The sequence below is a fragment of the Lemur catta genome, chromosome 12, assembly GCF_020740605.2.
Source record: "Lemur catta isolate mLemCat1 chromosome 12, mLemCat1.pri, whole genome shotgun sequence".
Lineage (NCBI taxonomy): Eukaryota > Metazoa > Chordata > Mammalia > Primates > Lemuridae > Lemur > Lemur catta.
The window spans coordinates 51,943,971-51,966,913 of NC_059139.1; the positions used below are offsets into that span (position 1 = coordinate 51,943,971).

The 22,943-nt window shown below is 40.5% G+C and overlaps 1 protein-coding gene across 2 annotated transcripts in view; it reads left to right on the top strand.

Annotated features, from left to right (window-relative positions):
- The window catches only part of MSH3 (mutS homolog 3), a 186,608-nt gene that overhangs the window by 63,331 nt on the left and 100,334 nt on the right, over positions 1 to 22,943 (top strand). For both annotated transcript variants that reach the window (XM_045566469.1, XM_045566470.1), the window contains 2 exons: positions 10,305 to 10,389; positions 12,808 to 12,917. In XM_045566469.1, coding sequence (XP_045422425.1) covers positions 10,305 to 10,389; positions 12,808 to 12,917 — 195 coding nt within the window. The remainder of the gene's footprint in view (positions 1 to 10,304; positions 10,390 to 12,807; positions 12,918 to 22,943) is intronic.

Sequence of the window (22,943 nt, forward strand, 5' to 3'; positions counted from 1 at the left end):
GGAGGTGCAACGGCTGGTAAGGGGGTGACACGCCACAATCTGGTGCAATGGGGAAACCCCTCAGAGTGCATGGGCCATGTCACGCTGTGCGAGAGGGGAGGCGGTATTGACCTTCGGAGCATAACATTTGTAGCCAGATGCCAGGGGATTGACCACACTCGAGGGCGGCTAGGGCTTGGGTAACCACCACTCGGTCCCTGCGGCGCTGTGCACGAACGCGCAGGAACCCCCAGATCACGAAACCTGCTCCCAGGATCCCCATGAACTCTAGGGACCCCAGGCCAGCCCAGTCCCGAAGTCCTCGGACTATTGACTGAAATGTAGGAAAGAGACCATTGGTCACTGTCAAGTCCAGGCGTGTGGAGTTAATGTGGGTGATCTCCAATTGCAACTGCCGGGTCAAGGCGGTAAATTGACTAGACCAGTGTCCTGTCAACATAGCAGATAATTGACGAGACTTGTTGGCCGCGGCGGAAGCATTATCAAACGGTACCGCGGTAATGCATAGTCCTGTGAAACGCCATTCGCAGCCCAGCTGTGCCAGCTGCCATAAGGCATCTATTTGCTCCTGGACCAAGTCCACACGTTGGTTCAGTATCATGATACCACCCTTCAGATGCGCGTTGACGGCGGATTGTGTGTCCAGAGCTGTAGCCACAGATGCCGATAGGTTGTTCAGCGTCTGTGCTGTCTGAACAGAGCCTACCGCTGCAGCCGTAGCGGCTGCCAGTGCGGCAGTCACTGCCAATGTGGAAATTACAGCTGCAGTAACGCCAAAATCTCTTCGCTGTCGGAAAAGGGTCAAGAAGCTAGGAGCCTCCACCGGCCAAGGAATATGCCGAGGCATACGGGCAACAATTGCCATGGACTGGCTGGAGGCATTCCAGCAACGGGCATAGGAGCAGTTTGCCGTGGAGCAATTGAGAACACCAGGACCAGAGGAAGTAGCAGTGATCCAGATAAAAGGGGGCCAGAGGCAAACAGGTGTGGAGGGGAAAGACAGATTACGCTGCTGAATAGCGTGGACCGACGTCTCAAATGTTGAGGAGGAGTTCCATGTAAGATTGGCAAGGCCCAAAGAGGCATTAGTAGCGAACAGCCGGGGGAAGATCTGGGCATCATGGGTCGCCGGCATCGGTCTCGGGAACACCGACAGGATGGCCCAGCGCCGGTCCATCGTCACCGATGCGGCCAGCAGCAGAAAGGTCAGGAGCAGCAGCATCCCCGGCAGCGGACGCCCCATCATCTGCATCCTCCACATCTGCCAACCGCTGCACTCGCCGCGTTAAGCGTGCCGGGACCCACACTGGATCAGGAGTGTCCTGCGGGAAAACACAGACAGCTCCCCTGGACCGGCTCACAACCGGATCCGGGCCTTTCCATTTGTTAAGCAGGACATCCTTCCACAAGACCTGCTCTGATAAAGGGGAACCGGGGTTGGCGTGGCGGTCCGCAGCAGAGCGCCCCTGATCATCCAGCAAAAGAAAATTTAAAGTGAACAAGGTGAGAGAGAGCACAGGCTTAGGGGTACGTAAGCCCAAAGGGCTCGTCCCCGTCTCCCCCTTTTGTTTTTTGAGATAGGCCTTTAAGGTGCCATGGGCACGCTTTATGATACCCTGGGCCTGGGGGTTGTAGGGAAGGCCCGTGCGGTGCTCCACGCCTAGGCGTGTGCAGAATTGACGAAAAGCTTGTGAGGTATAGGCAGGGCCATTGTCAGTTTTGATAACCTGAGGTTTACCCCAGGCAGCCCAAGCCTCTAAGCAGTGGGTGATGACATGACTTACCTTTTCACCTGTCAAGGGAGTGGCATGAATTATGCCAGAGCAGGTATCAACAGAAACATGGACATAAGAAAGAGTGCCAAAGGAGGAGTAATGAGTGACGTCCATTTGCCACAAGTGGAGTGGCCGAAGACCACAAGGATTGACACCTACATGAGGTGCTGGACGAAAAGGTGCACAGGCCGCGCACTGCAGCACAATATCGCGTGCGGCTGCCCGCGAGAGGCCAAATTTGAGACGTAACGTCAGTGAAGGAGTATGGTATAGAGAATGAAACTGGCGAGCTGCCTCCAACGGAGAGCCAACCCAATAAGCGTGAGTGGCATGATCCGCCAGGGCATTGCCGCGCGCCATGGGGCCTGGCAAAAGGGAATGGGCCCGAATGTGCGTTATAAAAAATGGGGACCGGCGCGAATGGATGGCAGCACGGATAGCACAGAATAAGGAGAACACCGTGCTGCGAGAGTTAAGAGAATAGGCTGTTTCCAAGTGACGGACAGCCTGAACAACATAAGCAGAATCAGAGATTATATTAAGGGGCTCTGGCACGGTTCGGAGAACCAATTCAACGATAGCACATTCAACGTGCTGGGGAGAAGAGTAAGCGAAGCGGGCCGTAAACACCTGATCATTGATTACATAGCTACCGGTGCCTGTGGATGACCCGTCAGTATAAACAATGGTAGCCCCAATTAGAGGCTCAGGGGAAGTCAGATGAGGAAAGATAAGCTGATTGCGAAGTGCAAACTGAAGAAGGGGATGTTTAGGGTAATGGTTATCTATGTCTCCTGGGAAGATATAACAGAGTACTGCCCAAGAATTTATATGGATTTCCAATCTAAATATTGCCCCATGGATAGACAGGCCCGCGCGGTACCAGCCCAATCACTGGGGATCATGGCATGCGCACTTAGCCGTTCCAGTAGGCCACGGGTGTAAGCGGCATTGCACCCATAAGCCTTGACAGCTTCAACCAAAGCTTTTAGTTGCTTGTAATCTAGGTGTTCGTGAAAGCGATGTTGATTAGCGTCCTCAAAGACGGGGAAAGCAAACTCCCTCTGTATCTTCTTTCTAGCTCGGGGAGGCACAAACGAGGTTCCGCCCTCCATATTTAGAGGGGCGGATCCCGCAACGGGAAAAGGAGGGGCAGTAGCGTACGGGGGCGGGCGATTACGCTCCGCCTCATATCTAGCCGCCGCCTCCTCGAGCTCCGCCTTCTCCTGCGGAGACAGCCCCTCCTCCGCCTCGCGAGAACGCGAACGGGAAGAAGAGCGAGACGATGAAGAAGAACAGGAAGAAGAAGGACGAGAGGAAGAAGAGGAAGAAGAGGAAGAAGAGGAAGCCGACATGTGGAGGGAGGCCATTTTGAGAGCCACCTCCTCCATGTCCCTTTCAGGCGGCGGGCGTCCCCGCCGTTCCTGTTTACCCGCGGACTTACGTTTCTTTTTTGGCCTTTTCCTCGGCCGCCCCGGCCGAGCCGGACCCACTTTGCCTCTCTCAGACATACTATCTTGATAATCACTGAGTACTTGCTGACCTTCCTGGACCGGACCGCTGCAACGGTCGTCCTCTAAACAGGAGCGCACCAGTGCCCACACAGGGAGAACACACTCCCAAAGGGGACCAGACTCTCGGGCACGGCGAAGGTCCTGCTCTAGCTTATCCCAACTCGGAATCGTTAAAGACCCCGAGTGGAGAAACCATGGGGCCACCCGGTCCACGTCCTGCACAAAATGGCGCAGGACACGGTCAGGGATAACTAGGAGAGTTCCCCATGGGGTAGGTCACAAGCACCCGGTGCCGGCGTCAGAAGAGGGCAGGGGTCCAAAATAAAGCCGCCCCAGCTGCTGTGGTTCTGAAGTCACCTCCAAAGAGGTCGTCTCCGCCGGTGCGAGAAGTTCCCGGGTTTCGGCACCACTTGTCGCGCCGCACTCGCCTGCAAGGACGACGCAACAAACTGGAGTTCTTCCAACAGCAGTTTAATGAGGCATCTAGTCTAGTTACATGGCGAGAGACCCCGAACAGGAAGGACCGTGGGCTTATATACCATTGCAGGTAGTCGTGGCGGGAAGTGATTGGTAGAGGGCCCTGACAAGGCTCCCAGCAATGATTCTATTGGCTATGTGCTCACCCGTAATCAGAGACCGCTCCCAACATTAATGATTGTTTCCTTGGGTGTACAGAAGCTTTTTAATTTGGTCAGGTCCTATTTATTTATTTTTTTTTGTTGCTGTGATTGCTTTTGGGGTCTTCTTCATAAATTCTTTGGCTAGGCCACTGTCTCTAAGAGTTTTTCCAACATTGTCTTCTAACATTTTCTTATGGTTTCAGCCTCAGGTTTAAGCCTGTTATCCATGGTGAGTTGATTTTTGTGAGAGGTGAGAGGTGTGGATCCCATTTCATTCTTTTTCATGTGGCTATCCAATTTTCCCAGCACCATTTATTGAATAGGGATTTTTTCCCCCAGTGTATGTTTTTGTCTGCTTTGTCAAAGATCAGATGGCTGTATGAGGATGGTTTTATATCTGGGGTCTCTGGTTTGATCCATTGGTCTATGTCTTCGTTCTTGTGCCAGTACCATGCAGTTTCAGTTACGATAGCCTTATAGTATAGTTTGAAGTCTGGCAAATTGATGCCTCCCAATTTGTTCTTTTTGCTTAAAAACCATTGAATTGCATACTCCAAATGGGTGAATTGTATAATATATGAATTATATCAATAAAGGTGATATATATACACCCACTTATTTTTTTTAAATGTCAATGATGCAAAGGCTGAGAAATCTGTGTCTATGTCTATTTTAATCCCATTGCTAAGGCAGTACCTTTCTGAGGCCTATACTCAGTGCCTCATGTATTCTGGGATAGTTGTACTCTGGCTGGACAGCAAACTGTGTTTTAAGCCCTGTGTGAGCTCTAGTCATCATTCATTCTAGTATCTTGTTCTGTCACTGATCTCACAGATGTCCCCACACACATTTGAGAACCAGTACTTGTCCAGAGACTTGAGGGAACTCTTCTGCACATTGCTAGAGCTCTATGTGCAGCACTGTCTACTGGAATTCTGTTTCACAAATTCTTGTTTCCCTGGGCTTGCCAAGAAGGCAGTCAGTGTTTGCCTCATTTGTTTTTCCTTGGGATCACATCTCTGTGCTGTGTTGCCCAATACCTGAGAAGTTTTTTATCCCATATAATTTGTCCAATTTTCTAATTGTTCATAGTTGGAGGGCATTTCTCATGTAGTTAATCTTTTGTGAATAAAAGCAGAGGTCAGGTGTCATAATTGGACACTACACATAATAGAAGAGGGAGATGTTTGTAAAGTTAGAACAGCTATCCTAAACAGTGCCTGTGTTCTAAAACTTCAGGAAAATTAACTCACTTGAAAATTAACAATGGAAAGAGAACCAAATTCAAATCTCATACAAAACTACTATGAGAAAAAAATAAAGAGCAGGATAACATCATTACAGATAATGAATACATGTCAGAACGACATGCCCACAGATGAAATAAAGACTACAGCTTTTAAAAAAGGACCTGAAGGACACTAAGAAGGTGACATTAGATGTGAAAGAACATAAATGAGTAGTAGGAAAGCTTTGAAATGAGGTGATAGGGTTTAAGAAAGAAGTATAATTACAGAAAAATATCAATTTAAGACAGAAGAGTAAATTTGAAGGAACACAATAATGAATAAACATACTTTTAGAGAAATAGAATATGAAAAGAGATGTGCAAAAAAAGTTAACATAGCAGGCCTGATGCGACAACTCTCCTTACAAAGGCCTGCTTGCAAGCTTGGCCCTTGACTGGAATCTGGAACCCTGGATTTTGGGAGGGTTTCCACCATTCCCTGATGAGAATGGCTCACTGTGCTTCAACTGTTTGTGCAAACAATGTGGTTTATGCTGAATGCCTACTTTCTTCCTGGGAGCTGGAATTTTGACACATGGTAGGGAAAGGGTGCCTGTGTGACCAGCCCCCAATAAAAACCCTGGGTACTAAGTCTGTAATGAGTATTCCTGATGAATAGCATTGCACACCTATTGTCACAACTCATTGCTGGGGAAATTAAGTGCATCCTGTGTGACTCCACCAGGAGAGGACTCTTGGATGCTTGTCTCTGGTTTCCTCTGGACTTTGCCTTTTCTCTTTTCTGATTTGTTTTGTATCCTTTCACCACAATAAACTATAGCTGTTAGTGTGGCTATATGTCAAGTCCTGTGTATCCTCCTAGCGAATCATTGAACCTGGCAGTGGTCTTGGGGACTTAATGTTACACCGTTCTCATTATTTGTCTCTCTAATAGGCTTATTGGCAGCATTTAGGGATGCAAAGTTAGTCTTGTTTAATTATAGATCAATTAGAAGTGAATCTATAATACTGAAGTTTTATAATACAAAGCAATTGATAATTTATACGTAAAATTAACTGCCAAAGTTAGACAAATGGTGAATTTATGAACTCTGAAAATTGTACATAGAGAACTCTTTTCAGCTATAGATGTCATGTTATATGATAGGTTTTTTTTGTCTTCGTTTTCATTTTTGAATAATATTTAAATGGTATGTTTTTAATGGTTTGATCTTTTAAATAAGGTCTATACCTTTACTGTATTTGTCTAAATGAGAAAGATTGGTTTTCATTTTTTAAAAAGTAGGGTCGGAATGATAGTCTTAATTTCCCTGGCAAGCTTTTGGCAAAGACATTTTCCTCCCATTATAAAACTCAAAAGAAGCATTCTTTGTATTTTTGGTGTCTGAAATATTAATGAAGTGTATTCTTAGGTTGTAAGATTTGTATCCAGGTTCACACAGCATGAATTCTAGCCAGGCATTGTTTATGAGGTTCATTTCAAAGTGCATAAAATTTGGCTTCTTCCACAAGGATAAATAATTTAGAATTGCTTATTTCAGGTCAGTGATTATATACTGCTGGATACCTGAGGAAGCTGGCAGATACAACCTTTAGTTAAAAAATGTATGTAATTCCTAATGGAAGGAGACACTGGCAGAGGTAATTTCTTTTGTATCTGGAAGGAAGAATCCAATTCCAGAATACTTGTCAACCAAATATAGGGTAACTCTAAAAGCATGGCTAGTCCTTCCTATAGTTGCTTGATACTTTTCCATAGGAATCAGTCTAATTTAAGAATGCCCAGTGGTTGATCTTTTATTAAAATTAATGTCAGTTTTAAAAAACTCCTTTTCACTGCATCTGATTTGAAATTTAGATTACTTGTTCAGTAAGGGCAAAAAGAAAAAAAAAATACCCCACAATCAACCAAACAAAAAACCACATATGCAACACATTAATACTGCTAATTAAAAGAACCTATACCTTTTCTCTGTAAAAGTCTAGTGTTGTGTGCTAACTTAAGCCAGTTTGGTTGTTCAGTTACTGTTTTTGATATTATAGATATTAGGAGCCTCTAGTATGTAGGTGAGGGCTCTAAGCATCCTCTCTCACCACCTCTATACTAGTTAGTATGTTAGTCTGACAAATTCTGCCACACATTTTTAGCAAACAGGCACAAAAACATCACATAAACTCTAACTCCATGAAATCCTGACTCTTTGTCTTTTTGGTATTCTGACAGCACCTTGTTTCAATGGTTCACTTGAAGCATATGTGATTGTATAGTAGGAGCAGATTGCTTTTGGAGTCGGGAGATAGAACCCTTGTAACTGGTGGAAAAGGGGATGCTTTCAGAATTTTAAGCCTAAAGCACCATTCCTTAGGGTATGGACTGTTGGGTTTACAGGATTATTATACCCTGTTCATTTGAGGGTAAAAGCAACTGAGCAGCATTTCTGGATAGTCCACACACTTAAATACCGCTTACTACTTATTTCACCAGTGAAAAATTATTTTTTACACCTCTGCTGTTGGTGAGAGATAAAGGCAGCTAGCTGAAATGCTTTGAGGAAAGGCTTCTGGATTGTGGTTTCTTAATTAATCTTTTACGTGCCAACTGTTGTAGTCTGAATTGTGTCCCTTCTCCCCGTAAAATTTATGTGTTGAAACTTAATCACCAATGTAGCAGTATTAAGAGGTAGAGCCTTTAGGTGGTGATTAGGTTCTCCTTGAGATCCTTCATGAGTGGGATTAGTGCTCTTATAAGAGAGGCTTGAGGGGCCGGGCGCGGTGGCTCACGCCTGTAATCCTAGCACTCTGGGAGGCCGAGGTGGGTGGATTGCTCGAGGTCAGGAGTTCGAGACCAGCCTGAGAAAGAGCGAAACCCCATCTCTACTAAAAATAGAAAGAAATTATCTGGCCAACTAAAAATATATATAGAAAAAAAATCAGCCAGGCATGGTGGCGCATGCCTGTAGTCCTAGCTACTCGGGAGGCTGAGGCAGTAGGATCGCTTAAGCCCAGGAGTTTGAGATTGCTGTGAGCTAGGCTGACGCCACGGCACTCACTCTAGCCCGGGCAACAGAGTGAGACTCTGTCTCAAAAAAAAAAAAAAAAAAAGAGAGGCTTGAGGGAGCCTGTTTGCCCGTTCCATCATGAGAGGACACGTAGAAGGTGCCATCTCTGAGTCCTCATGAGACAACAAATCTGCTGGCACCTTGATAGTGGATTTCCCAGCTTCCAGAATTGTGAGCAATAAATTTCTGTTTATAAATTACTTAGTCTATTTTGTTATAGCAGCTCAAACAGACTAAGACACCAACTAAGCACGCTTCTAAGGGTCTTGATTAGGGCACTAACATGTTCACTGATCACCCTTAGGATGTGGTTAGTTAAACCTATCAGGAACAGGAGAATTAAAGGACTCATATCTAAACACATTGGTAACTGGTTAGATACCAACTCAGAGTCCAGGCCATCAGCCCTTACAACTAGGGTCTTTGACCATAGATTTGTGTGGACACCTGTCAGCTACACAGCCAATTACTGCGCAGTTGTTTCTTCCTGTAAACAATGTTTTATATCTTATAACTGTCCCTCAGTATTTCACAGGCATTTCTGGGGCTTTATGACACAAAATGGGGGTGGGAGGTGGGGAAGGGGAGCAAAACTAGCTTTTCATAGAAAGATGGCAGGCATTCGTTGAGCATCTACTTTCTGCTGGATCCTGCAAGTGTTACAAGATGAATTAATACATAACCTTTGCCTTCAAGGAACTTAGATCCATTCAGGAGAGTAGAAGCACAACATAAATTGCTGCAATTCAAGGTAAATTAAGTTAACAGATACAGGAGGGAAAGGGCTGCACACACCTGCTGTCAGTCAGTTTTTGGAGAGTTTCCCCTGAAAATCATTGAGAGATTATCATTTCAATGGTAGATCAAACCTGTCACAGATAAATTACACTCTCAAAGGACTTTGTTCACTTACTAGGCAGCATTGCTAATATGAGATATTTCTTTTTTCCAGTGCTTTGGGGCCTTAGTTGGAGGAGTTCTAGAAGTAAAGGGATGTCTACTGCTTTTTTGGACTCTGATTTTAGGCTCTCTAGATTCCTGAGTGAGGACTTGTTTCCATAACTGGCTTGGGAAAATGGATTTTACAAATCTCTACAGCCATGAGAAGTATGGTTAGGTTTAGAGTGCAAAGACTTATGCTTTCCTTCCATTAAATAGGTCAGTGACATGCATTATTTTTCTTGCCTTTAAAAATAAACCATAAAGAGAACATTGGTACTTTGAGACGGGAATCTGCCAACCTCCTCATTTGCTGGCAAATTAGTAAACTCCTCTTTCCTTCTCAAAAAAATAAAAATAAGCCTTAAGGTCTGTAAGTGATATTGACAGAAATATCTAAGGCCTGGCTGATAAAGGAAATTGAACTGCTGCATTAGTAATACATTAATACTTCGTAACATGAATTGGAATTGTACATTTATTAGTCATATTGCATCTCAATTCTAAAGTCTATTTGAAATTAAGCTTTTAATTTAGTTTTGGATAGTTATGGGAACAAAAGTAGAGTGTGAATTCCTTAATTGAGTTTAAGGAAATAACTTTTGCTACATTTTCAGTTTTATACTCACTAAATGTTGATCACCTTAATATATGTTGTTAATTGTAGATAGAGTAAATAACATTTGTTGCATATGTCAGAATGTTGATCAAAAGTTTTAAAAATGTTTATCAAGATGATCTCATGCCGAAGAATAAGGAGGACAGTTTTAAGTATCATGACATATTTTTCAAGCTAATTGCATAGCTTTTCCTGAAGATACTACCACATGCTCTGCTAATGATAAGACTATTAGGTTCTAATTCTGGAGGTATAAAACAAAGACAAAACATTGTTACCATTATTTCCCTTTCTTGTTCTTATTTTTTGGTGTTAGAGTAACTATCCTTCTCTTTTATTAATTTATTTAACAGCATCAGCATTAATGGAATACACTATCCCGATGAATTTTCATTTTGCTCCTTTTGGTTTGATTTCCTATCAAAATGCTAATTTTTGTCATAATGTTACTGGAATGTTTCTAGCTCCTAAATTAGTTTTTTATTTATGTACTTAACAACTTGGCTAATTGTATTTCATTCTTTTATAGGAATTTTAAACAGCTGTCAAGTGAAATGGAGTTTATGACAATTAATGGAACAACATTAAGGAATCTGGAAATCCTGCAGAATCAGGTCAGGCAAACATAAGGGCTAGTTGATTCAAAATAGTTCTGGAAAAAAATCTGGAGTAAGGTCTGTTCTCAGGAGTGCTGGTGAAAATAACGATAATGTCTTCAGCTGACCATCCTGCCTGCCATCTATTTATTGCTTGATAACTGCAGCACTCACTTTTTGGAGAATGAAATATGTAAGATACTACTTTTGGGAGGGGTGTTTTAGGAAGTTATTGAGCTTTCCTTTTTAATGATTGAAGGACATGCCCATCCTGACAATTTCTGTATCCTTATTTCCATATCAAGCATTTCTTTGGAAAGGCATCATCTTTGAAAATTAGTGTGAAGTTAACTTTTTGTCTGCTTGATTATATTTTTTCTACATACCTTTAACTCTTTGTTGAAATGTTTGCAGTCTTATTTCATTATCCAGCATATAAAACAAGTTACTGGGATATTCAATTAGACTGTAAGATGGGTAATATTTCACATCACAAACTTTTATCATTGTTTATTTGGTCTTTATTGATGAATTAAGAAGATAATGAAGACATTCAAGTTATTGCTTTCACTTACTAAATTATTTGGAAAGATGAGCTGTTATATTGAAAAACTAATGTTATCCTAATGAAGTCGTAGAGATAAAAAGCAATTCCAACTTATTTGATTAAGTAGAGAACCTGAACCATCTAAGTCAAATGGTTTAAAGTTCTTCAGCAATATTTATTACAGTTGTTAATTAAAGTAAACACTGAATTTATCCTCCTGACTCGTGGATTCGTATATTATTAACTAGTTTCTCTCACTTAGTTTCTCCCTCTTCCAGTCTATCTAATATACTTAGTCAGACTTATTTTTGTTCAATAACGTTTTTATCTTGTCATTTTGTCATCCAGAATCTGAGAATCTGTCCCGCAGCTCTGTCTCATCAACTTTATATCCATCCATGATAGTGAATAAATAGTAGGAATAAAAGAACATTTCTTGGCTGGAGAAAAGCCCATAGTCAGCCCACAGACAGAGCCCCGGCATTCTGAGCTCCCCTTGCTTCTGCCACATCTTCCCTGTTCAAACCCTGCTGCAGTTCAGTCATTTCTGAAATCAAATTCATAAGGCAGAAATCATCTAGAGTCAAAATACCCTCCAAAATCCCTTCCATTATCAGGACTTGTAGAAACAGAAGCTCAGAATTACCATCTTCTGCTTGTTTTTGCATCTCAACTTTGGCCTCCCCTTCTGCAGAGCAGTGGAAAAGGTTAGAGGTTGGTCAGAGCAAAGGTATAATAGTACGTGTGTCTCTTCTACCCCTCCCTGTCTTGTCTGAGCCTGCTTCTCCAGTACTGTCAGGTCATTGGAGAATGTCAGGTAATTTCCCTCCACTGTCCTCACCAGGCCCTTTATTCCAGGTAAGCCAGTTGGCTTTTGTCTCAACGCAAAGGGTTGTTGCTGTTTTGGCCTGCCTTTCTCAGTCTACTCTGCTTGTCCAGCCCCTCCTCAGAGAAGCCTTCCTGATCTCCGACCTTCTCTGTGTGCTCTGCCTTGAACTCCTGAAGCCTGGGAGCTTATGTTACACCTTTTCTAGTTGATTCCTGCCATCTGGCATTGCATCCTAATTATAAGTCTTTTTTCCCCCCAAACTTAGGTATAAATGCCCTGAGGAAGGGACCATATCTTTGCTATGATTAGCATGTAGGAGGTGCTCTGTAAGTAGCTACTTACAGAGAAAAAGGAAAAATAGAAATCAAACAAAAAACATAACTCAGGTGGAAATAACAATTTTATGTTTCAAATAAAATTTAAACATCTCAAAAGGCTCTGTAATACTGTGAATCCTTTGTTAAAATTAACTCATCTCTACTTAATTGTGAATTTTTCAGGGCTAAACTTTTAAGTGACAAAGGCAAACTTTTACTAGGGATTTAATAAAACAGACTAAAATAAAACCCTTCCAGGATAAACAGCTAGAGTACAATGCAGGTTCGTGTCCATCTCCAGTACTTTCTACTTGTTCAGTGCTGTCATGAGAGCATTGCTCTGTAAAATGGTAACTCTGAGGCAGTGGAAGGCATTGAATTACCAAAGGAAAACTAAATTGTCTTTGCTATACTTCCCAAGGCAGGAAAGTATGCAATTATATTTTTAAGATACTTGGGACAAGCATATATTTCAAAATAGTCTCGTCAATAATTTATTCTTAGTTAACCGAAAACCACACAGACTATCCCTTTTCTGTGTAAAATATCAGAAGTTCATTTTCTATATGTATGTATTCATTCATCAAACATTAAATGAACACCGTTATGAGCTACACATTGTGCTAGGCAGATATAGCATTTAAAATTGGGGTACATGGGGACTACCTAGGGCTCATGAACATCCAACCATTTGGCCCAATATATTGTCTAACTAATAAAACTTGTTTTCTGGACTTTCTTAGACGGATATGAAAACCAAAGGAAGTTTGCTTTGGGTTTTAGACCATACTAAAACTGCATTTGGAAGACGGAAGTTAAAGAAGTGGGTGACCCAGCCACTCCTAAAATTAAGGTAAAAGGAATTATTAATTTTGTGTGTTTAATCTGAACTTGTAAAACTGTGAAATTAAAGGTATGTTAGCCTCCATAAAACCAGGGTTACCATGGTTTATAAGAATACAGTTTTAAATTGGGGAACATTTTATTTTGTAACCAGCAGTAGACTGATATCAGGAGGACTTTTTCCTTATCCCTAAGAATGAGCCTGTTTGCAGATCCAGCAGACCTGTTGTGTGGGAAAGTGAGTTATCCAGTTAGTTTGGGTCATCAGTGTAAGCAAGTAGGGAGGGGGGTGCTGAAGAGACAGGTAGGTGCCCTTTGTGGAAGGCTTTGAAGGCTAATCTGAGGAGGTGATAGCTGGAGGGAGTGATTCTGAGCATGGGGTGATATGATCAGAGCTGGGCTTTTGTGTAGGAGGGGACTAAGAGAGGGTGAAGTTAGCAAGTTCATGGAGAGGGGCTGAGGTCCTGAGCTAAAGCAATAACAGCAAGGAATCCAAAAGACGGGTCAAGTGTGAAGCATTAGGAAAGTAGAATGAATAAACTAGGAGCTCCTTGAGGGAAGGTCCTTGAATCTTGTGCCTAAAACACAGTGATTTCTGAGCTTGTCTGCATATTGAAATCATCTGGGAAACTTTACAAAATGCTAATGCCTGTGTCCAACACCCAGAGATTGTGATTTAATTGGTCTCCAGGGTGGCCAGGGAGTTGGAATTTTTTAAAGTTCCCCAGATGATTCTGATATGCAGATAAATCTGGGGACTCTGACCTAGAACAGTGCCTGGTACTTAGTAGACGCTCAGTTAATGTTTACTGAATAAATCCTATTTATTGAGCTCTTACTATGTACCAGTATTTAATACTCAAAATCACCCTTTGAAATAGGTCTTTGAAACGAGGAAACAGATTCAGAGAGCTTCAATGACTTGCTCAGCCCAGGTTTTAAGCCAGCACTGACTGCAGAGATGTGAGTGGGCACTAGCGGTTGTCCTGAACAGTTGCCCATATGCCTAGGTCAGAGAGAAGATGGTGTGGTGGGTGAGAGAACTGTTATGTGTTGGCTCTGTCAACCGAGTGAGTCAATCTCACTAATCCTCAGTGTTCTCATCTTTGAAATGGTAGAACGTGTCATCACAGGGTTGCTATAAGAAATAGAACTTTCAGCTCTTTATCTCATACCAGGCAGTAAGCCTAGCAGCTTTATGACCATTGTCTCTTTTAAACTGCAACAGGCTAAGTATAATAGGTGGTATTATTAGCCCCATTTTACTCTGTGATTAGTAAATAGTTGCTATTATCAGTAAAGGATAACAGATGTTGTTTATGTTGGTAATAAGCTTAAGACACTGTTTTGATGATGATTACTAAATCATTTCAGATTTAATGGGTCACTCTGATTTCCTGTCTTAAACTGTAAAGAACTTAAGACATGGCAAATTGATGAGATAAAGAAGAAATCCTGAAAATGGAAATATTTCCTTTAGTTCAATATTCAAATGAAATAAGGAGATCTTATGATAAGATGGCTTTCAGTGGATACTCCGTGGACAATAAGGGATGTAGCATTCTGGCTCATGGAAAGGCATCTGCCTAAACAACCACTGCAATTTTTGCTATGTTATTTGGTTGGTTGAAATATTCAGCAGAAACAGACTTACTAGCAGACTTTTTCACATAAATAAAAATTTTTATTTCTAATGCTAAATTTCCTTCCTTTTGTGTAACCAGTATTAATTTGAGATAAATTCGGTAGATCATGTTGTCTGCTCTTAGAGGCTGGATCACATATGCCTTGGGGATCCTACCTTCCCAGAAATGCTGAGAGAAAATATGCCAGGCATTTAACCACTGATGTTTTCAAGTATGAACTTTCCACTGGCCTACCATTGACATTAGCCAAAAACAAATGCACAAAATTACTTCTTTGCTGTTTTTATTTTAGGTCATAGTTTTAAAACTTTTATCCTCCTAATCTATCAAAATCCACTTCAAAAGAATTCCAGACAGGTTCTCCCTCTGTTGCCTGGGCTGTAGCTCACTGCAGCCTCAAACTCCTGGGCTCAAGCAATCCTCCTGCCTCAGCCTCCTGAGAAGCTAGGACTACAGGCGTGTACCACCATGCCTGGCTAATTTTTCTTTTTTTTTTGTAGAGATGGGGGTTTCGCTCTTGCTGGTCTCAAACTCTGGGCCTCAAGCAGCCCTTGTTCCTTGGCCTCCCAAAGTGCTAGGATTATGGTGTGAGCCACTTGCACCCGGCCAAAATTCCGGTTAAATCTTAATGGCGCTTACAACCTATTACAAACAAATACCTAGAGAAAATGTGCTGATTAGTTAGTGGCTCAGCTATATATTTACAGTCATGTGCTGCATGATGACATTTTGGCCAATGAGGGACCACATATACAGTGGTGTTTTTTATGTTTAGGTATGGGTAGACACACAAATACTTATCCTTGTGTTACAGCTGCCTACAATATTCAATAGTCACATGCTGTGCAGGTTTGTAGCCTAGGAACACTAGACTGTACCACATAGCCTAGCTGTGTAGTAGGATATGCCATCTAAGCTTGTGTAAGTATACTCTGATCGCACAATGGTGAAATCACCTAACAGTGCAATTCTCAGAATGTATCCCTGTCATTAAGTGACACATGACAGTATTGTTGTTTACACTAACATAAGTGCTATGTTGATCACATCAGTGGTTCATCCAGGGTAATAGTCTGTCTCTGACATTGACAGCCAAAGGTTGGTTTAGGGTCTGTGATGAGGGAATTTAGCAAGATAATGCAGATCTCCCCAGGTTCTGCAAGATCTTGTTATTTGTCAGTCATCCGTGAATCCTCTTAAATCCCTTAGGCTCCTGTTTTTTGTTTTTTTTTTATCCTATTCTAGCTCTTGGGGCAATCACATAGTTTATACGTCTAGGACCAAGTACCCAAGTTTCAGAGGCTTTTCCACCCCCCCATCACCTTTTATTCCATAAAATAGCCTTGTTGGTGTAGAATTTTACTAAAAAATTAAACAAAAAGGAATCGATCTTCTTTCATGAGTACCTCTTCTACCTGTACCATAAATTTATATTTTTTAATTTAAAAAAAGTTTTTGTTTTTAATTTTATTTTTAATTGACAAATAATTATAGTATATATTTATGGAGTACAATTTGATGCTTCTTTATATGTATATATTATAGAATGGTCAAATCGGGGTAATTAACATATCCAGCACCTCAAATATTATTTCTTTGTGGTAAGAGCATTTAAAATCCTCTTTTAGCTATTTGACATATATACTGCATTATTAACTATAGTCACCATGTTATGCAATAGATCACCAGAACTTATTTTTCCTATCTAACTGAAATGTTGTGCTCTTTGACCAATATCTCCTCTTTCCCTGCTTATACTCTCCCCCAGTCTCTGATGACCACCATTCTATTCTCTACTTCTCTGAGTTTGACTTTTTTAGATTTCACATATAAGTGAGATCATACGATATTTTTCTTTCTGTGCCTGGCTTATTTCACATAGCATAGTGTCCTCCGGGTTCAGATGTATTATTGAAAATGACAGAATTTCCTGCCTTTTTTTTTTTAAAGACTGAATATTATTTCATTGTGTATATATCACATTTTAATCTATTTGTCTGTTAACGGGCACTTCGGTTTCCATATCTTAACTATCATGACTAATGCTGCAACGAACGTGGGAGTACAAATGGCTCTTTGACATACTGATTTCAATTCCTTTGGCTATATACACATCCTTTCGATGTGAGGTGACATCTCATTGTGGTTTTAATTTGCATTTCTCTAATTAGAGTTGTTCAACATTTTTCTTATATGTGTTGACCATCCATCTTTTAAAAAATGTCTATTCTGGTCCTTTGCCCATTTTTAAATAGGGTTATTTGTTTTCTTATTATTGAGTGGTTTGAGTTCCTCATGTAAATTGGATATCAGTCTCTTATCCAGTGTATGATTTGCAAATGTTTTCTCCCGTCTATGAGTTGTCTCTTCATTCTGTTAATCATTTTCTTTGCTGTGGAGGAGATTTTTAGTTTGGTGCAATCCCATTTGTCTATTTTTGCTTTTGTTGCCTGTGTGTTGGCTCCGAAAGCTTTTTCTCATCTTGTGGTCTTTGTACTTGATGGCCTTTCTTCTACCTAGAATATTCTTCCCTTTCTCTTCAATCTTTGTAGGGTTAACTGCTTATCCTTTAGGTCTCAGCTTAAAATGTTATGTCTTCAGAGAGGTTTTCTCTGACCTCCTAATCTAAATTATGTTCCTTGTCTCATTTTTTGATGGCATATACAGATTATCATAATTGATATTTGTGTGTTTACTTAATATCTATCTGTGTCATTATCTGTACAAGAGATCTTCAAAAAGTTCATGGAAAATGTGTATTGTGAAAAAACACAGATTTCAAAAATTTTTTGCTTCAAAATAAACTTGTACTAACCTGTTATGTGTGAACAGGATCTAGTGTGAGGCACTAAGAAGGATAAGGTATTAGTTTGAAAAGAGCCCTTATCAGAGCACCATGAATTCTGTTAAAATTGAAGCAGGAACAAACACCAAATTTATGGTCCTGCTTGGAAGGAAGAATGGTGAAATCACTGATGCTTTGCGAAAAATTTAGGGGACAATGCCCTAAAGAAATCAGCAGTTTACAAATGGATAACTCATTTTAAGAAAGGACAAGATGATGGTGAAAATGAAGCCTTATAGCGGGAGACCATCCCCATCAATTTTCGAGGAAAAAATTCATTTTGTTCAGGCCCTAACTGAAGAGAATTGATGTTTAATGGCACAAACAATAGCCGACACCATAGATGTTTCAATTGGTTTAGCTTACACAATTCTGACAGAAAAATTAAAGCTGAGCAGACTTTCTACTCCATGAGTACCAAAACCACTGTGCCCAGGTGAGCTACAGACAAGAGCAGAGCCTTCCATGGAAATTTTAAACAAGTGGGATCAAGATCCTGAAGCATTTCTTTGGAGAATTGTGCAGGAGATTAACCGTGGCTTTACCAGTATGATCCTGAACACAAAGCACAATCAAGTCAATAGCTACCAAGAAGTAGAATTGGTCCAGTCAAAACAAAAGCAGACCAGTCAAGAGCAAAGGTCATGACAACAGTTTTTTGATATGCTCAAGGCATTTTGCTTGTTGATTTCCTGCAGGGCCAAAGAACAATAACATCTGCCTATTAATGAGAGTGTTTTAAGAAAGTTAGCCAAAGCTTTAGCAGAAAAACTCCTGGGAAAGCTTCACCAATCTTTCGCTATAACAGTGCTTCTGCTTATTCCTCTCATCTAATGAGGGCAATTTTGTGAGTTTCAATGGGAAATCATTAGGCATCTACCTTACAGTCCTGATTCAACTCCTTCTGGTTTCTTTTTAATTTCCTAATCTTAAAAAATTTTTAAACAGTACCTATTTTTCTTCGGTTAACAATGTGAAAAGATGGGGTTGGTGTGGTTAAATTCCAGGACCCTCACTTCTTTAGGGATAGGCTAAATGGCTGCTATCATAACTTACAAAAATGAAAAATGCCTTAAACTTGTTGGAGTTTATGTACAGAAATAAAGTTTATATTTTTTAATTTTTATCTTTTAATTCCATTTTTCCATGTACTTCTTGAAGTTCCCTTATATGTTTATAGCAAGCATTCGATCAGTGTTTATTGAATGAGTGATTAAAAGAGTGAACCTTTCTAGACCCAAGTCAGATGTCTCTTTTGAGGATTCCTTCTTATTCTCCTTCCTCCCTCTGTGAAAAGTTAACTCTCTTTATTTTTGTCCCACTTCTTACCCTCCATCCCCACCACACATGCAGTCTCCCTTAAGGGCTGTGTCTCATGGTGTTTTGACTACAGTAGGTAATCAATAAACTATGAACAAGTGAATCCATTTGGAAATTTTAGGTTTCCAAATAGGCTCTGAAAATCAAGGCACACCTCTGTAAGGAAAGTCTATTTTTCTAAGAAAATTGCTTTTAAAAGAACTTTGGAAGAGGCATTTCTTTTATTTGATTCCTTGTTTTAATGCTGCAGAATTGGTTGGGAAAAATAATTTCTTCCCTTTTAGTGGAATAATAATTAATTGCTTGGCCAAGTATGAAAACATTGTACTTATGACTGGAAGAGATGGTGTGGCAACATCGTGCTTTCTTATCAAATCTCTAGTGGCATTATGATAGAAGTTACTTGAGAAAGTCATGTTACTGAGTAAGGAAGCTAGGTTGGGTGATAGGAAGGTGCTGTCTTCCACTTTTAGGCTTAGTTAGTTTTAAGTATCATGTAAAAGGTCTAGCTCATAACTCTAAACACGTCTGAATTGGAATTTATTTACTTAGTAATATTTGGGGGACACTGTGATTTTCCTACAGCTCTTTAAAGCCATACTTGTAGAATTTGAATTCTATAATGGGTAATTTAAGTGATGTATTAGTTTGCTAGGGCTGCTGTAACAAAGTACCACAAACTGGACAGCTTAAACAACAGAAATTTATTATCTCACAGTTCTGGAGGCTAGAAGTCCAAGATCAAGGCGTCAGTAGGGTTGGTTCTTTTTGTTTTGTTTTGTTCACCTTCACATAGCTTTCTTGTCTATGTAGGGTTGGTTCTTTCAGGGAGTATCTGTTCCATGCCCCTCTCCTAGCTTCTGGTGGTTTGCTGGCAATCTTTGGCTTTCCTTGGCTTGTAGATGTGTCTCCTTTCTTTGCCTTCATGTTCACATGATGTTCTCTCTGTATACATGTGTCTTCAGTTGGTGTTCTTTTAATAAGGACACAGTCCTACTCCATTATGATCTTATCTCAACTAATTATATCTGCAGGGACCCTATTTCTAAATAGGGTCACATGCTAAGACAGTGGGGGTTAGGACTTCAGCATATCTTTTTTGGGGCACACAATTCAACCTGTAACAAATAGGCTCAGTATTTCAAATTTTTCCTCCTTTTGGCATATGTAAATTGAATGTACCCATCTCTTGAATGGAAGCAAGTGTTTTGATTATCATTTAAATGTTTTGCACTTGTTCATCATCTGAAGTGAAAATGTAAAGAACCATTGAATTTTGTAAATTGCAAGCAAGCATTCTGCTGTTTTGTGCCTGTAGTGCAGTTCTCTGAAAAATTATCCATCTTGTCTTTGACAAATATCCTGGACTGTCTATCCAGGTGAAGGTATTTATGCAAAGTGTTAGATTGATTTTAGGGATGAAAAATATGTTGCTTGAAAGGGGAGGTGGAGGAATAAAAAGAGGGGAAAAAGGAGTATGTTAATCAAATTAAATTATAGAATGAAAAGAATGTTTACAATAAAACAGTATATATAATATAATCACAAAAGAAAACTTGTGTTAAAAAATAAGCAAAGGAAAATTTGGGGGAGAAAGGAACAGAAGTCTGAATATAAGATTTGAAGAAAGAAAATAGCCAAGAGTAGGATGGGGGAAAGACTAACCTCTGAGAGGTGAGACGTGTTACTCTGAATGTGTCTGTGTTGGAGAAGCAGAGGGCTTAAAGCTCAGAAGGATCAAGGAAGTGGAAAGAAAATGTCAGGGTGGAAAACTAATCTCTAATTGTGCTGCATTTTTGACCTGTATTATCTGTATTAATTTTTCAACTGTTCTTTTAGAGATAGTTATTACTTCTATTTTATAGATGAGAAAAACTGAGATTTAGGTCATCCAAGCTAAACACACTGGGGCCCATCTGAAAGCATAATTTTGGATAATGAGACTTCAGCTTGAGTTCTGATTTCCTCACTCAATTATATCACTTTGGACAGTTTCTTCACCTGTAAAATGGGAATTCCAATATCTACCTCAGTGTTGTGAGGACCAAGTGAGACAGTATACATAAAGGATTATTATGGTTCCTAGTATCAATTTTTGGTCAAGAAGATAGCTGTGGTCTTTGTTGTAAGAAAAAAACCTGCAAGCAACCTAGTTCTTAGTAGGGAAATGGAAAATTGCTATCTACTCATATATTGGAATATTATACAGCAGTTAAAATGAATGACCTAAGTCTACATGTGTCACTGTGGATAAAGAACAAAGCAGAGGCCAGCTAAAATTTCCTGGCTGTCTGCATCCCAAGAGGTGCAGATAGGTAGTTTCTGCTTTGTCCTTCAGTGTCAGGACCTTCAGTGAGATTTAAACCAGCTCAGATGACCAACTGTAAATGGCAACTTCCATTTGGGCTGAGGAGAAGGAGTACAGAAGATAATGAGGAGAAGAAGATGTGTATCTCTTCCTTCTGGGCTCCTCCCACTTTATCTTCCTCCATCTTTATTGCCTTTATTAGTGAGGATTTTCAGAATATCTCCCCTCAAAATGCTATGAGAGGATTTCATTTTCTGTGGCTTTAATGTCATAAAATATCTGCTTATGTGAAATAATCAGATATGCTGGGCAAAATCTAACAAACATCGTTTTAGGACATAGCTGAGATTGTATTAAAAAAAATAGGGAAAAAACTCAGGCAACAGATTGAAAAAGGAGGTGGAAATAGAGGTGAATTGACTGTTGCAGTTACCCTCTGGGCCCTTGCAGATCTTGGTAATCAAGAGGATTGAGTTTTAATTGCTTTGTGGGAGACAGGAGACAAGGTCTTGGGTCCATTTAAGTTAGGGAGGCTACAGTAATGTAAGACACTCTAAAGCCTATCATCTTAGTAGAGAGGTGACAAAGAAACACATCTTGGTATAGTCTCATCAGGTGGAAAAGTTTCCAGGGATTCTTAACCACAGGTCCTCCCTCATAGGTGTGCAGTTCTAATTTATACTATCCGTGTGGTCTGGCAATTCCTAAGCTGTAAAATTTACTTAAAACACTTTGATTGTACCTCAGACAAATATCAAATCACCAAGTTAGAAGAAATACAAAAGAGAATTAAAAATATTAGGGTGGAAAGCTTAGTATGTGCTCACAGTGCAGGGGAGAAAGATTTCTCATGCAGAGATTAGGATATTATAAAAGTAAAAGTTTATTTTATTTTCTTAGAGGAGAGAGAGAGAGTGAAAGAAAGAGGGGGAGGAGGAACAGCTTGGCATCCTGAAGAAAGAGAAGGGAGGTGCCAGCACTGAGGCCAAGTGGCTTGCTGATTTTATGGAGACAGAGAAAGAAAAGACCTAGTGATTGTTGTCAGTGGAAACAGAAAAGGCTGTGGAGTAATTAGCAGGAGGCAGCCGGGAGACATCAGGTTGTCTGTCTGTCTTGTTTTCTCTGCTCCTGGAGACTTGGTTATCTCTGAAATGTAGTCAGGCTTATGGTAGTGGATATGATTTTGCCCCTGAGATATGGTTTTGGGCAGGAAACTAAGGCCTGGAGTTTGCCCCTCTGCTGTCCCTCCAGGAGCTTCTCAGGAACACCTTCAGGCCACAAAACATTCTAAAAGCAGTTTCTGGCAAAAGAGAAAGATTTACATTTCCTTTCTGTCTTTTGGCTCGTTGTAGATGTTTGTGAAAACAGTTCCTGCAGGGTACCTGCCAGCTAGGGAGAGAGAGAGCAGAGGTTGGGGAGAGAGCTCATGATTGGTCTTTAGATGTTATTAGGAAATTGCATTAGATATTTTCCTGTTATTTCAGCAAGGCTGGCCCTTTCACATAGAACAAAAAAACCATCAAAGGGTCTCAGGTTGATTTAAAAAGGAACTACATATAATTTTTAAAAACAGTGGATGGATTAAATAAGACTAAATATAATAACTGAAATGTAAGATAATATCTGAAGAAACTACCTAGTATATGGTGCAGACAATGTGATAGAAGATACAAGAGATTGAAAGACAAACCTAGAATCAGATTTATAGAAGAAAATAAAACTAGAATGGGAAGAGAGACAATATTTAGGGAGATGATAAAGGATGAGAATTTCTCATAATCATGAAAGATGTGAATCCTCAGATTTAGAAAGCAGAATGGATCCGGAGTGATTGAAAACAAACAAGGAATCCACATTTGGCTAAATCATAGTGAAACTCAAAACACTAAATCAGAGATAAAACTGTTACAAAGAGAG